The 14,507-nt window shown below is 37.3% G+C and overlaps 1 protein-coding gene across 1 annotated transcript in view; it reads left to right on the top strand.

The window, feature by feature from the left end:
* LOC122817287 (medium-chain acyl-CoA ligase ACSF2, mitochondrial-like) overlaps positions 1-14,507 on the top strand; it is a 1,325,947-nt gene that overhangs the window by 867,362 nt on the left and 444,078 nt on the right. The window contains exon 11 of the mRNA XM_044090513.1: positions 10,850-10,957. Coding sequence (XP_043946448.1) covers positions 10,850-10,957 — 108 coding nt within the window. The remainder of the gene's footprint in view (positions 1-10,849; positions 10,958-14,507) is intronic.

Below are 14,507 nucleotides of genomic sequence, written 5' to 3'. Positions count from 1 at the left end.
TGACATAGCTATAGAATGCTTTGTGGTTGTCCTTGGATTTAGTGGCAATTTTGTTTCCGTAGCTAGCTTTGGAGGATCTTATGACGGATCTCAGCTTCTTACTGAGGCTAACCAGGGAGCTCCTCCACTCATGGGATTTTACTCTCTTTTGCAACAGTTTCTTCCTTCTGTTGTACAGTTTGTTTATGGCAGGGGACCACCAGATTGGCTTCCTTTTTTTGCAGGATAGTGTCTTGGTTCTGTTTGGGATAGCACGATCCATGCACTCGTGTAAGTGCTTATAGAATGCATTTGTGTAGGATTCAGCAGTTGTAACTGTATTGTCCATCTGCATGGGTGTCATGAAGTTCACTGATGGGGCTGTGGATAAGTTGATCTAGGGCATTGAAGTTTATGAATTCCAGAAAGCGTTGAGCTAAGGAATTGGTATGTGAGTAGTTTTCCCAGTTAATGGTGGGATGGTTGAAGTCGCCCATTATTAGGGTGTTTGGTTAAACCCTAATATTTTCCAGTACATCAAGAAAAGAGGAGTGGGAATCCTGGGGCATGGTGGGGGATCTGTAGCAAGCTACAATTTGAATTGCAGTTTTGCCCAGAGTTAGTTGCACTTGGATAACCTTGGATGCATTATGCTGAGCAACTAGCCTAGAGGTGTGGATATCCTTAATGAATATGGACACACCTCCACCTTTGGTGTTTTGGTCCAGGTTACATGGCCGAAAAGTGTGGTATGAATTATAGCCTGGTAGTGCAGGAGTGCTCTCTGGAGCCTTGAACCAGGTCTCAGTCACTGCACAGATATCGATGTATTCCATTTTAAGGAGTGCCTCGAGTGAGTGCATTTTGAGATTTTGACTTCTAGCATTGAGTAGCATTACCCTCAGTTTTTGCTTGCCTGTTCTTGTTATTGTGGTGAATTTGTTATTTGAACCTTGCCTAAAAAAGACACTATAGGGGCAGCAAGAGCCTTAGCCAGTATCTGGAATCCCAGAGGTGACAGGTGCAGGCCATCTGTGGCAAAGCATCGTGGTCTTTCGACCATGTCATCCCAAGCAGACAGATGCTGGATGCCCTTAGAATGATACCAGAAGCTTAGCTAATTGTTGAAGTCAATAATTTTGTCCTTGTACTGCGGTATAATTCTGGGCAGTGGCAGAATGCTACTCAGGGCTAGGGTCATACCTGCCTGGGCTACAAGATCGGAGAGCTCTTCCATGTCTCTTTTCATGTAGTCCAGGGAGGTACATCTCAGGTCACTCACACCAACATGGACAATGACAGAGTCATATTTGTACTTGTGGAGTGACCTGAGTGCATGGGTTATGTGGCGGATCCTGGCACCTAACAGGCAGCTGACAGTAACCTTCTCCTTGTTTAGCCTGGTGAGTGGGACATCAGTGTGCCTGACTATAGAGTCACCTATGACTAGTGTGTTGAGCACAGGTAGTGTCATGTTTTGCATCCCTTTTACTGCATGTGCGAGTAAGAGAGAGGTGTCTTTCCCTGGGTCCCTCCTGTGTCAGTATATGTGCTATGCGTTGCCTCTTTGCCAAGGCCAGAGCATACTGGGCATGCCTCCTTCTGCCTACTGGGGCAGGCTCAGGTTGTTCCTCCTCCAAGTCACTCTGTGCCTGTGCCGGCCTTGGCAATTGTGGGGGCTGTGTGGCCCTACCCCATGCTGTTCCTGCTGCAGCTGTTTCCACAGGATTACACTGTGTAGCATGGCACATACTATGATAATTTGTGTACATGTAGCTGGTGAGTACTGCAAGGCTCCACTGGATGTGTCCAGGCACTGGAACTGTGACTTGAGCATCCCAAACACATGCTCTATTATAATTCTGGTCTGTGCGTGTGCCTCATTATGGAATTCTTGTTCGGGTGTGTGTGCATTTCTGATGGGTGTCATCAACCATGGCTCCAGTGCATATCCAGCATCCCCCACTAGGTGACTGTAAGGGATGTCCCCATTGACAAATCTCTGGTACAGCTGCATCAGATGCCAGATGTGGGAATCGTGATAGCTTCCAAGGCAGCCAGCACACACATTCATTATTATGCCCTGGGCATCACACACGACCTGGCAGTTGATGGAGGGAAAGTCCTTGTGGTTGATGTAGACCTTACCCTGCTCACCGTGTGGTGTTTTGATGCATATGTGTGTGCAGTCTATAGCACCCACTACCTCAGAGTATTCTGCTAATTGGTGGAACAGCTGCATATTGCTGACCAACGCCTCACAGGTGTTGGGCAAATATACGTGCTCACTGGCATGTGCTGACATGGCATCCAGGAACTGGTGGAGTACCCTGGATGCTGATGCCTGTGAGATCCTCATTATATCCCCAGTTGACCTTTGGAAGGTACCTGTAGCTAGTATTCTTAAGCCTACACATACCTTGATATCCACTGGAATGGGTTCCCCTCTGTTAGTTTTGTGTGTCAGGTATGGTTGGCACAGCTCGACAATTTGCTGTAAGAGGTCCCTGTCCACCCTATAGTGCCCCACTACCTCCAGCTCATGTAGCTCCTGGTAGGTTACCCTGGGTCTGTACACTCTTCTCTGTCTCCTCACTGTGGGTTGGTCAACAGCATTCACATCCTCACCACCCTCAGCCTCTTCCACATGTTGTTGTATGATAGCTATTGCAGCTCCTATCATTTTGTTGTTTTGTTTGTTAAAACTTCCCCGCTTGTATACACCCGTGGTGTAGAGTATGGGAAAAAACAGAGGAAATGTGATTGCATGGTTTTTAGTAGTGTTCTGGGCTGGGCTGGACTGTCCCTGTGTAACTGGCTGATTCTGATACATTTCACCTGTCAGCTAAGCTAGTTCTCCTACATTACCTTCCTACTGCTGTTTTCCCTTCTCATTTCCTTCCTGTTTAAGTCCAGGGGTGCGCCGCACAAACATAGTGCTCAAATGTGCACAGATCTGCTATTTCCTGGTTTATTTATTTTTCCCTTTAAAACCCAGTACATGGCGTGCACACCCACTTAGGCAACGTGAAGAATGCTAGGCAGCTGCAGACACACCCCCTTGCTTAGTTGTGCTAAGCTAGGAGCTAACCTGGGCCACAGGGCTCCACTCTGCTTACAGTATGCCTGACACACATCCCTATGATGTCAGCTGACTCCTAGGCTTGCACCAAGCTATTCTTGCTCTTACACTGTTGGGAGCTGCCTAGCATTCAGGGGAAATCTGGTATTCACTATCATTCCCCTCATTTGCATAGGATAGCCTGCTAATGCATAGTTACATGTCCCACACTGAGCCTCCCTTCTTAGCAGCCATGGTTCACTAGCCATGTTGTCTTCTGCCTGCCACTGAGTATAATGGAAGAATAGTGATTTTGGTTAGAATTCTTATTTAGGGTATTTTTTCTTATCCCCCCCCCACATCCCGTTTGTGCACCGCTGCCCTATGCTTAAACAGCCAAGATCGGCTAAAAAAAAAATAAAAGTTGATTTTTTTCAAGTGTATTCCATGCCAATGGCCTTATAGTTGGCCATCGGCATGCTTTCTACATGATATCCCATCCTTTATTTGGAGCTGTCATGACTCCGTTTTGTAATTTGCAGAAATGTACTCTGTTACTGACGGAGTACATTCCTACAGATTACACTAGTCCTGTACGGCCAGTTTTCAACTTCCTAGTTTGCAAATTCACCTCATCTGCATGGATTTCTATTGCAAATGGGTAATTTGCATACAGGGGCTATGTCCATGCAGGACTAGTGCAGGAGCGCTCGTGCACACCCCTACAGGTTATTCCTGGATTGCACGGCAGACATATTGCCTGCTGGAGCTCCTGCACTAGTCCTGCACACCATGCAAGGCTTGTAGAATCTGGGGGAAGGTTTTTCCACTCTTAAAGACTCATATACTTCCTTAGTAATTTTATTTTCTAAAAGAATCTCTTCCAGGTACATATTGATTCATCTATATGCTAAGTTGACCTCATTTCATGAGACAATACTATAACATTCAGAATTATGCAAAATATTCATCATGCTACTGGCATAATCAATAGTATCAGAAATCACTACTCCCCCACCCTTTTTTGTTTTCATAATTCAAACTGATTGTTCCTTCCTGAGTGTATTCAATCATTCAGATTTTAACTTGCTTAAATTAAATCTTCATTTTTTATTTTTACTTTCGAACAGCTTGTAAATATCTTTTGTGATTGCCTTCTCAAAGGCCACCAATGAATGGTGTAAAAGGAGGTTAAAAATTCTCTTTCTTACAAATTTGTTTTCATTACCTCTGTGCATTGTCATCCTATTGTCCTTATCAAAAAATAGTGCCAAATTTAGTTTTCTTATATGTAAATTAAATTCCAGAATTGTATCTGCTGTATCAGCTTGTCTGGCTGGTATCAATTTAAAACCTTTTTCCAAAAAAGTAAAAAAGTCCAAAGTAATAGTTAAATGACTATAATTAAATATGCTAAAATTGTGTCTTGTTAAAAGAATTCCTCCTTCACTACACTCTATTGTTCCCTGCTGGGTTTGGTGGTATAACCACCTCTGGTGTCCAAATTCCTTTATTGTTGATTCAGTGGGCTTTTGAATAACTTTTTTGTATAACCCTTGTAGGGCCCTGTGTCTCTGGCTTGTACCTGCTGGATCCCCTAACCTCTTGAATCTCCTTAAAGGTAGAAAATCATGATTTTCATTAATTTTTAATATCTATACTGGTGGATTGTTCACCCACATCCAACCCTCCAAAGTTACAATCCTCTCTCTCCCCCCCATAACCCCTTCCATTAATAAACACATTCTCACTATTATTGTTCCATAATCATTGTCTAAAAAGGGGGTTCATAACCAAATCAGGATATGCTTTCTAATTTTTATATTGCTCACTGCCCCTGTGAAGCTTCTTACACTTTGTCTTAAAATTTACATCACATTTTTTATCAATCCTAGAAAAAAAACATTAAAAACAAATAACTGTATTCCTCAAAAACTAAATCATTCTGAAAAAATTATTAAGTTTTTCAAGTTTTTCAACATCAGTAAGAAGTTTGTTAATCACCCTATTGTGCCATTTTACGTTCCATAAGCTCAAGCACATGTTGATCAAATATCTTTAATAATTCTACATATATGGGGTCTGAAGTGCTAAGACTATTTGGAAATTTAAAAAAATCTTAACCCTTGAGGTACAATTCTCCTTTGTAAACATTATTTTAAATAAGAATTATCTTACTGTAACCCTAAACCTTTTTGAACTTTGCATGCTGTTTATTTCTTCATCCACTTATTTGAAGTTTTTAGTATAGTACACTAAACTCTCAGTTAACCGGAACTCAAGCAACAAGAACTCACAAGCAACCAGAAAAAAAAATCAAAGAAATACAGTACTATTTTCATGTGTTGCACCCCCCCCCCCAGCAGAAATATACCTTAGATTTTTTAGAGTTTTAGAGTTTTAAAAAGGAAGGCAGGAATAAATTAACTCTCTCCCCAACCTAAATTACCTCTCTCCCCAACCTAAGAACAGATCAAACCAAACAAATAGTATAGGCTACAGTATTAGTCAGGTCTATTTTTAATAGTACCTCTCAAGCAACTAGAAACTACAGTTATCCAGCATCTACCAATCCCCATGGGTGCCAGATAACTGAGAATTTGCTGTATTTTAATATTACAGTGTCACTATTTATAATTACAATACAGTAATACTTTTATGCTTGATAGATGCAGCAAGACTTGTATATTCATGGGGAGTTTACTGTATATAAAACTATTCATGGCTGTGTGCCCATTGTGCAGTAATGCCCACATGGTCAAAAATGAGCATGTAGGCTTTATTGAATCCTCCCGCTATTTAAAATCTATGCTTACCTATAATTGCAAAATAACTTCAAACATAACTCTTGTGACTTATAAAGTGTTAAAATTCCTATTAAAGAACTTTTAGAAAACAATGAAAAGTTTTAAACATACTAATAAAAAATGAAAATGTGAAAATGTAAATGGATATAAATAAAAAATAAAAACTAGCTTTCGATTCAACTTTCTTAAAATTACTTAAGAAAAAATCCAAGGATATGCATGATCTTAAAATTCCAAAAGAATTGTTAAAAGACATACATACATATAAAAATACTTCTATTAAAATAATTCAAAACCAAATCCATTTTTTCAGGGCTCTAAGTGTCAGTGCTGGTAGTAAAGCTGTGCTGTCATTCAGATTGAGGAGAGTGGCAAACCACATTTACCTAACTTGCCAGATTACTTCTTTATACTCAAGAACATTTTCCTAATCCCCCCCACCAGGGCCCTTTCAAAAATGTCAATAATGACAAATAAAAATCTGTTAATATTATTACAAGTTTCTGAGTGTCTAGCCAGGACATTGAGCTTTATTTTGGCTAATGTTGTAGTTATGCTTGTATATCCTTTTTCTCAACACCCTGTCTGTTTTGCCTATATAGAATCCATTGCACCTAGAACATTTAGCCATGTAAATAATTCCTGTAGTGCCACATTCGTTAAAACGACTTTGGACTTTAAGTCATTGTTTAAAATCATGCTTTCCTCTTCAAAAATCCAGGGACATTGTTTACAAGCTCCACATTTGTTGTACCTACTGTGGGATTTACATTCTTCTTATACTTATTTCCTTCAAGTATTTTCTTAAAATTAAACAACATTTTATAAATAAAAACTGTTTCATAACCTATCACTTTACCTACTTTGTTACTACCCTTCAATAATTTCCAATTATTTTTCAAAATGCTCTTAAAATTACCTGACAAGACATTGTAAGCCGCAACACAGGCTCTATCAAAATGTGTGCTATTGCATCCCAAGGGGTGTATAGGTTAATTTTTAACCAAATTACCTCCTTCTCCTAATAGAGATTTAAATTTTGTACCCATGAATCTGTTACCTCAACAATAATTTCCTGTAACATGGGTTCAGGATATCTCCACTCAATAAACATATTTTTAAGTAAATTAATTTCTTCTCCCAAACCATTATAACTTGAGGTCATCCTGGAAATTGTAATACACTGACCCCTAACAAGATTCTTCATAAGAGTGAAGGGATGCAAACTGGTAAAATGTAAATAGGAATTACTGAATTATTTCTAAAATTTTTTTATTTGAAATCAAACCTTGTTTGCTCAAATTGAACATCTAGTAACTGATAGCTTTCCTATTAAGGATGAAAGTAAATTTTAAAAATAGTATGAAAGTATGCATAAACTCTGTAAATTAAAAAAACATTTATAGGTTCATATGTGTTTACTAGGCTAATGACCACAAGGGCCATTTTAAGCTTAGCAATGCATCCCAAATCTCTGACAAGTTCTGATACCCTTGATAAGTCTAAGCATGGGCCTGGGAGACAAACTATTTACAGGTTACCCCTTTGCATCATAGACATAGGTGCCAAACCAGGATGAATTTTCTTCTGAGCCAGTCCATAAAATAAATATATCATCTAAAAAACTAATGTACCACTTGATCATCTTAAAATATTAAGATGGGAAAATATTGTTTTTCTCTCAGGCCAACAATACTTTATTTGGATAGATAGGGGCACATGCTGCCCCCATTGCAATCCCTTTCAGCTGTTTAAAATTTTCCCCCTCAAAATAAATAAAATTATTATTTAATACCAAATCTATAAAAATCTAGCAAAATTCTAGTACAATCTGTAGTTAAACATTCACACTATTGTTCAAAGTGTCCAGAAAGAATGACAGTCGGTTTTCTATTAGTATCGAGTTAAACAAATCCACAATGTTTATAATGAGAAAACCTATCTCAGGATCTCATATCTCTGTTATCAAACTTCTCAAAAAATCCCAAGACTCTCTCAAAAAATGGGGTTCCTGCCCATAAATGGGTTTTAATGTTCTAGCAATGAAATGCCCAAAATGTGGGTCTTGGAACCTGAATTTGAAACAGTTGGTATGTAAACGGATTTATCAAGTCTTATGCATGATAGGTATTCCAAATATGGTGGGTACGTAAGGTTTTTCCATGTTTAAAGAATCATACACTTCCTTAGTAATTTTATTTTCTAAAAAAAATCTCTTCCAGGTACATATTGATTCGTCTATATGCTAAACTGACCTCATTTCGAGAGACAATAGTATAACATTCATAATTATGTAAAATATTCATCATGCTACTGGCATAATCAATAGTATCACAAATCACTACTCTCCCACCCTTGTCTGGTTTCATAATTCGAACTGATTGTTCCTTCCTGAGGGTATTTCATGATTCATATTTTTCCTTACTTAAATTAATTTTTTTTTATATTTTTACTTTTAAACATCTTGTAAATATTTTCTATAACTGCCTCCTCAAAGGCCACCAATGAATGTTGTAAAAGGAGGTTAAAATACTTTTCCTTACAAATATGTTTTCATTACCTCTGTGCTTTGTCATCCTATTGCCCTTATCAAAAAATAGTGCCAAATTTAGTTTTCTTACATGTAAATTCAATTCCAAAATTTTATCTGTAATATCAGCTTGTCTGGCTGGTATAAATTTAAAACCTTTTTCCAAAATAGTAATAAAGTCCAAAGTAATAGTTAAATGACTATAATTAAATATTCTAAAACTGTTCCTTGTTTAAATAATTCCTCCATAACAACACTCTACTGTTCCCTGGTGGAGTCAGTGATATAACCACCTCTGGTGTCCAAATTCCTTTGTTGTTGATTCAGTGGACTTTTGAGTACATTTTTTGTATACCCCTTGTAGGGCCCTGTGTCTCTGGTTTGTACCTGCTACTTCCCCTAAATTCTTGAATCTCCTTAAAGGTAGAAAATTATGATTGTCATTAATTTTTAATATCTGTACTGGTGGATTGTTCACCCACATCCAAAACTCCAAAGTTCCAATCCTCTCCCCCCCCATAGCCCCTTCCATTAATAAATACATTCTCGCTATTATTGTTCCCATAATCATTGTCTAAAAAGGGGGTTCATAACCAAATCAGGATATGCTTTCTAATTTTTATATTGCTCACTGCCCCTGTGAAGCTTCTTACACTTTGTCTTAAAATTTGCATCACATTTTTTTATCAATCCTGGAAAAAAAAACATTAAAAAGCAAAGAACTGTACTGCTCAAAAACCAAATCATTCTGAATAAAATTATTAAGTTTTTCAGTTTTCAGCATCAATAAGCAGATTGTTAATCACCCTATTGTTCCATTTCATTATAAGTTCCATAAGCTCAAACCTATGTTGATCAAACTTCTTTAAAAATTCTACATATATGGGGTCTGAACTGTTAAGACTATTTGGAAATTTAAAAAATCTTAACCCCTGGGGTACAATTCTCCTTTGTAAACATTCTTTTAAATAAGAATTATCCTATTGTAACCCTCAACCTTAGAAAGCTTCTTTTCGTTCTGATGAACTTTCCCAAGAGGTACAAAAATGCTTAATCCTGGTTATTTATTTTTTATTTTTAAATGGTTAAATAAATATACTTTATATTCTGAATTTTTCATGCGCCTATTTCTTCATCCACTCATTTGAAGTTTTAAGTATAGTACAGTACTCATTTAAATGGAACTCAAGCAACCAGAAAAAAAATCTAAGAAATACAATACAATTTTCATGTGTTGCACTTTCTGTCCCCCCTTGCAGAAATATGCCTTACATTTTTAGAGTTTTAGAATTTAAAAAAGGAAGATAAGAATAAATTACCTCCTTCCACAACCTAAGAACTAGTTGAACCAAACAAATAGTATAGGCTACAGTATTAGTCAGGCCTATTTTTAATAGTAACTCTCAAGCAACCAGAAACTACAGTTATCCTGCATCTACCAATCCCCACAGGTACTGGTTAACTGAGAATTTACTGTATTTTAATATTACAGTGTCAGTATTTATGATTACAATACAGTAATACTTGTATATTTGATAGATGCCCCAAACCGTATATTCATGTGCATTTCCTTAGTCGTAGCTAATAATGAGAAATAATTTTTCAGTGAAGTACAGGTTGGAGTGTGTAAAGTTTTTGATTTAGCAAGTTTTCATTGAAGGATTAGTAGTTCTTAAAACCTTCACAATTTTAAAATTATGTGACTTTTTTCTAAGCATGCTAAAGCATATCTTAATTAGTATGCAAAACTTTCATGTATGTTTTCTGTTGTAAAATAGTATCTTTTCTAAACAAAGTATGGTGAGGCATTTTATTTTACCACTTCCTGGAACACAGCATAATTTGAAAGTAAATCTGCTGCCTCATTTTCACTAACTCGATAATTCTGATGTGTTATCTAATCTTTGTAACTGCCTTGGACAAACACAGAAACATTTATATGATTTGCCAATAACACAACGATTAAACTTATGAATTTGTCAAGCTAATCCTTGATTAAATTACAATTTGTTCAAAGCCAGAGGGCTACCCTTTTTTAATAACCTGGTGAGGTGTGTTTTTCAGGAAGCACAGAAGGTCCCACACATCGGAATTGCATCATACAAATGTTGCTAAAATGAAGGTCTCAGTGGCAGGCTTAAAGGAATGAAAAATATTAAGAAATGTAGCTTAGTGTGATAAGTACTGTAGAAGATAAAAAAAACAAAGCCGTAAACTAAACACAAAATTCTGATTTGTTGCAACTCTGTTCAGTAATTAAACTCAGACAGCTTTTTATGGACTGCTGTTGGATAAACTGATAAGTCTACAGCCTTGACTTATATTAAGTATGTTATGGTAATGGGCTGTTCAGCTGACCACACAGACATTATCAAGGGCAAAGCTCCCTGTAAAAACATGTAGTGTTTTTATGCTGGTGTAAAATGTTCTGTATAAGATTATTTCAATGGATTTACATTCTTCCTCTTTCAGACTGTTTATGGAACAACTGAGAACAGCCCCTCTACATTCTTTAGCTTTGCAAAGGATGAGCTTAGAAGGAAGACTGAAACAGTTGGGTACATTGCACCTCACACAGAGGTAAGAAAAAACTGTAGGAAATTGCTATGGGTGCACATGAAGGTAATTTGAGTGAGTGTAGCATTGCCAGACTGAAAAACAACATAACATACAGGGTTCACAAAATTTAATTCTCAAAGATACAGACAAGTTTTTATTGACAGATCTTTAAAATAAATATATATATATATATATATATATATATATATATATATATATGTTGCATGATTTTAATATTATGTACTGAGCATTCTCCATTGGTGGCTGTGTGTGTCTTTTTTCATGTTTACTTTATCATTGACATCCTGTTAGTGTAACCTGTGTTATATTCAAAGGTGCATATTTGCATATTTTGTGCTGTTGAATAAATGTAACTCATACAATTCAAGATATTTTCTTGCACAGCAGGTACAGTAATGTAGCAAGGGTTCAGAAACATTCAAGACAGTCAAGTGAAGACCATTTAATAGAATTTAAAAATACATTTCATTAGAATTCATAGTAATCTTGTGAACCTCTCCGTATTATAATGCATTGCAAGTATCCACAAATTATAACTGCTTAAGATATTCTTTCTGTCGTTCTTCTTCTCTTTTCAAACAAGAATCGTACTGTTTTCCTGGACTCTTAATGCTTAATTTCATATGCTTTCCATGTAGTCTCCAATACTTTCCTTCAGTTCAACCTTTCCTTCTTTTACTCTTCATTGTAAAAACATCCCTTGCTTTATTTATGTATGTATATATATATATATATATATATATATATATATATATATATATATATATATATATATATATGTTATATAACGGATATTCTCAAAATGTTATATTGTGTAACACATACACGTGTAATATTTATGACAGCTTTTCCTGTAATATTTTGTGTAACTCTAAGTGCATGTTTAAATTATTGTTTTTTACATAGAACTTTCCAAAACAACCTGTAAGGTATCTGTGCTTCTAACACATTTGCTGTTTCTTTGTATCTTCAGATCTACTCTAAAAAGTAGTTTTAAGCATGGTAACAAACTAAATAATTTCTAAAACAATTAATTAAGTAAGGTGTATTTACTGCAGAAAACTAGGTATAACCCAGTTAACAAATAAACAAATAAATAAAGAAAGAAATGTGATGTGTTCACCTATGTTCTTTTAGCCTGCATTGTACAGAAAAAGTTTAAATAAAGACCAGTTCACTTAACCAGTTAAATAAATAGATTAAATTTCACAACACATTGTACCTGTCTGATTCAATTATATACTTGTAAATGACAAGAGGATGAAATATATCCAGATTTGAAAAATGAGGCCCTCTATTCACTTGGGAGGCAAAAACCCCAACTCCTCTTGTGATGGTGATTTTGCCCTGTATATGCATCTGTGACAATAGGTACAGATTACATAACTGGAGTGTGTCACATCTACTATTTTTCTCAAAGAGACCTCTTTCAACTGCTATTTGCATTTTGATTTTTCATCAAAAACAAAGTATTGTCAAAGGGAAGATGGTACACCTATTTAGGCTGATTAGTGATGACAGTAATGTATGCTGCAATTTGCAAAAGTTTACATTCACGTTTAAAAGTAGAGGTTATTCTGATAATTTATTAAATGAGGTTACACATGAAACTTTAAAAGCAAGACACATTCCACCAGATTTATTAAACTTCCATGCAGGACTAGCTTAGTCCTGCATGGAAGCACCCATTTAGGAGCAGGACGGCAGTGTGCCATTCATATTAATTAGGCGTACTTCCTGAGCTCCTAGGCTTACAAGGAGCGTGTACTAGTGCAGGGGGCATGTCTGAGAGCAGAGCTCTCAGAATAAACATGCCCCTGCAATGTAGAACAGCAGAAAGTGATAAGAAATGAGTGAGACCGCTCATAGGTGTACACATATCCCCACCAACAGTCCCCCATGTGTACAATAGCAACAGTACATATAAATTAAATGAAGAAACCCTTTATTTTTTTTAAATCCGAGTACAGCTACCCATAGGTGCACAGGTGTGCCCATTGCTTAGCTACAGTTATAGCAGCTTAAAAGGCTGAAGAGGATAACAAGGAAGATATATGCAAATGAAGCAGCACAGCAATAGTGTAGTGGACAGAGCATTTGCCTAATGAGTAGGCATTTCCAGTTCAATTCCCATTGCAGCATATTCTATTTTACATAGCAAAGCATGTTATAACCAATATTTTGTTGCAAAACCCACTAAATAACTATTAGTTATATACTGGAGTACTGCAGGAAATGCACATGTGAAGTGTCAGTGTCATAATGAATAAGGCACTAGTAAGCAGGTTTAAGCACAAATAAGCAGTAGTAAGCATATTTAAGCACTAGTAAGTGTGTTTAAGTCCGTTTGCATGGGGGTAAGCACTGCCTCCACAGATTAAGCAATGTAGAAGCTAACTGAGTGTAAGAAACTGTAACCGAATGCAAACAGTGCTTACCTCCACGCAAACACACACAAACCTGCTTACAACTGCTTTAAAGTCCCTTAATGACTCTGTATCCAACGGCCCGTGTTCTGCCCAGCAACAAAATAATCAGCCTCTGCAAGGCTTGAACCCAAGACCCTGTACACTACAGTCACAGTAATTAATCACTAAGCCATCAGAGCACTACATAAGACTGAGGTTTCAACAAACAAATCCTAACCATAGGAAAATCAAACTGAACATGTGAAAGGAATCTATGTACAGTGTGATGTTGTATAACCTGCTACATAACATAAATATGTGAAATGAAGTACTGCAGTAAGGCCAGATGTGAGGTGTTATTGTAATAAAGTGTTGAAGTCCCCAGGACCCCATACAGTGCACGTACTCATGAATCACGGATACCAGACACATATATAACATGTAACGAATAATAAATCAATGCCAAAAGGAAAATATAATGCAAATTAAATATTAAGCAATGCTAAGCATTGCACAGCTCACCTTAGTTGATGTAAGCAATGTGTAGGCTGGCTAACTCAATCTTCCCATTGATATACCCCTTTAAGCAATGCCAACATTAGGTAAGCAGGTGTAAGCAGGTGTGCCCATAGCTTAGCCTTTTCAAAACTGTCCAATCATGGGAAAGTGTGGGAAATCAGGCATATTTAAACCCCATAGGCATGAATACTTCCCAGAACTAGTTGCAGATCCCTACTGTAGGCAGAATGGCTGGAGTTTTGGAAGGCACTTGATTTAGAGTGCAGCACTGGGTCACCCAGGAGTCCAGATTCATGATATGGCTCCTGGTAAAACACCATGAGCAGAGACTACTGCAGGGCCAGTACCAGGACTCGCAGTATAAAGTTGAGGCCTGGGACAGTCTCGTCCGTGACCTCAACAGTGCCACTGGTATCCCCCGGACTGGTGAGCAGGTCAGGCATCACCATGCTGACTTGAAGCGACATAGGGGGGATCTCATGGAGCAGTGGATCCAAGAATCAAGGCAGATGGCCGATGCCCCAGCTCTAAGTACTCATTTACTATGTAGATAATGATTGCCTAGCTTGTGTATACTATGAATAGGTAATGGTTAAATATCACTGTATTTCTCTGACTGCTGC

Source organism: Protopterus annectens, chromosome 12.part0, assembly GCF_019279795.1.
Source record: "Protopterus annectens isolate FY-2018-M chromosome 12.part0, PAN1.0, whole genome shotgun sequence".
Taxonomy (NCBI): Eukaryota; Metazoa; Chordata; order Ceratodontiformes; family Protopteridae; genus Protopterus; species Protopterus annectens.
This window is presented reverse-complemented; position numbering and strand designations above follow the sequence as displayed.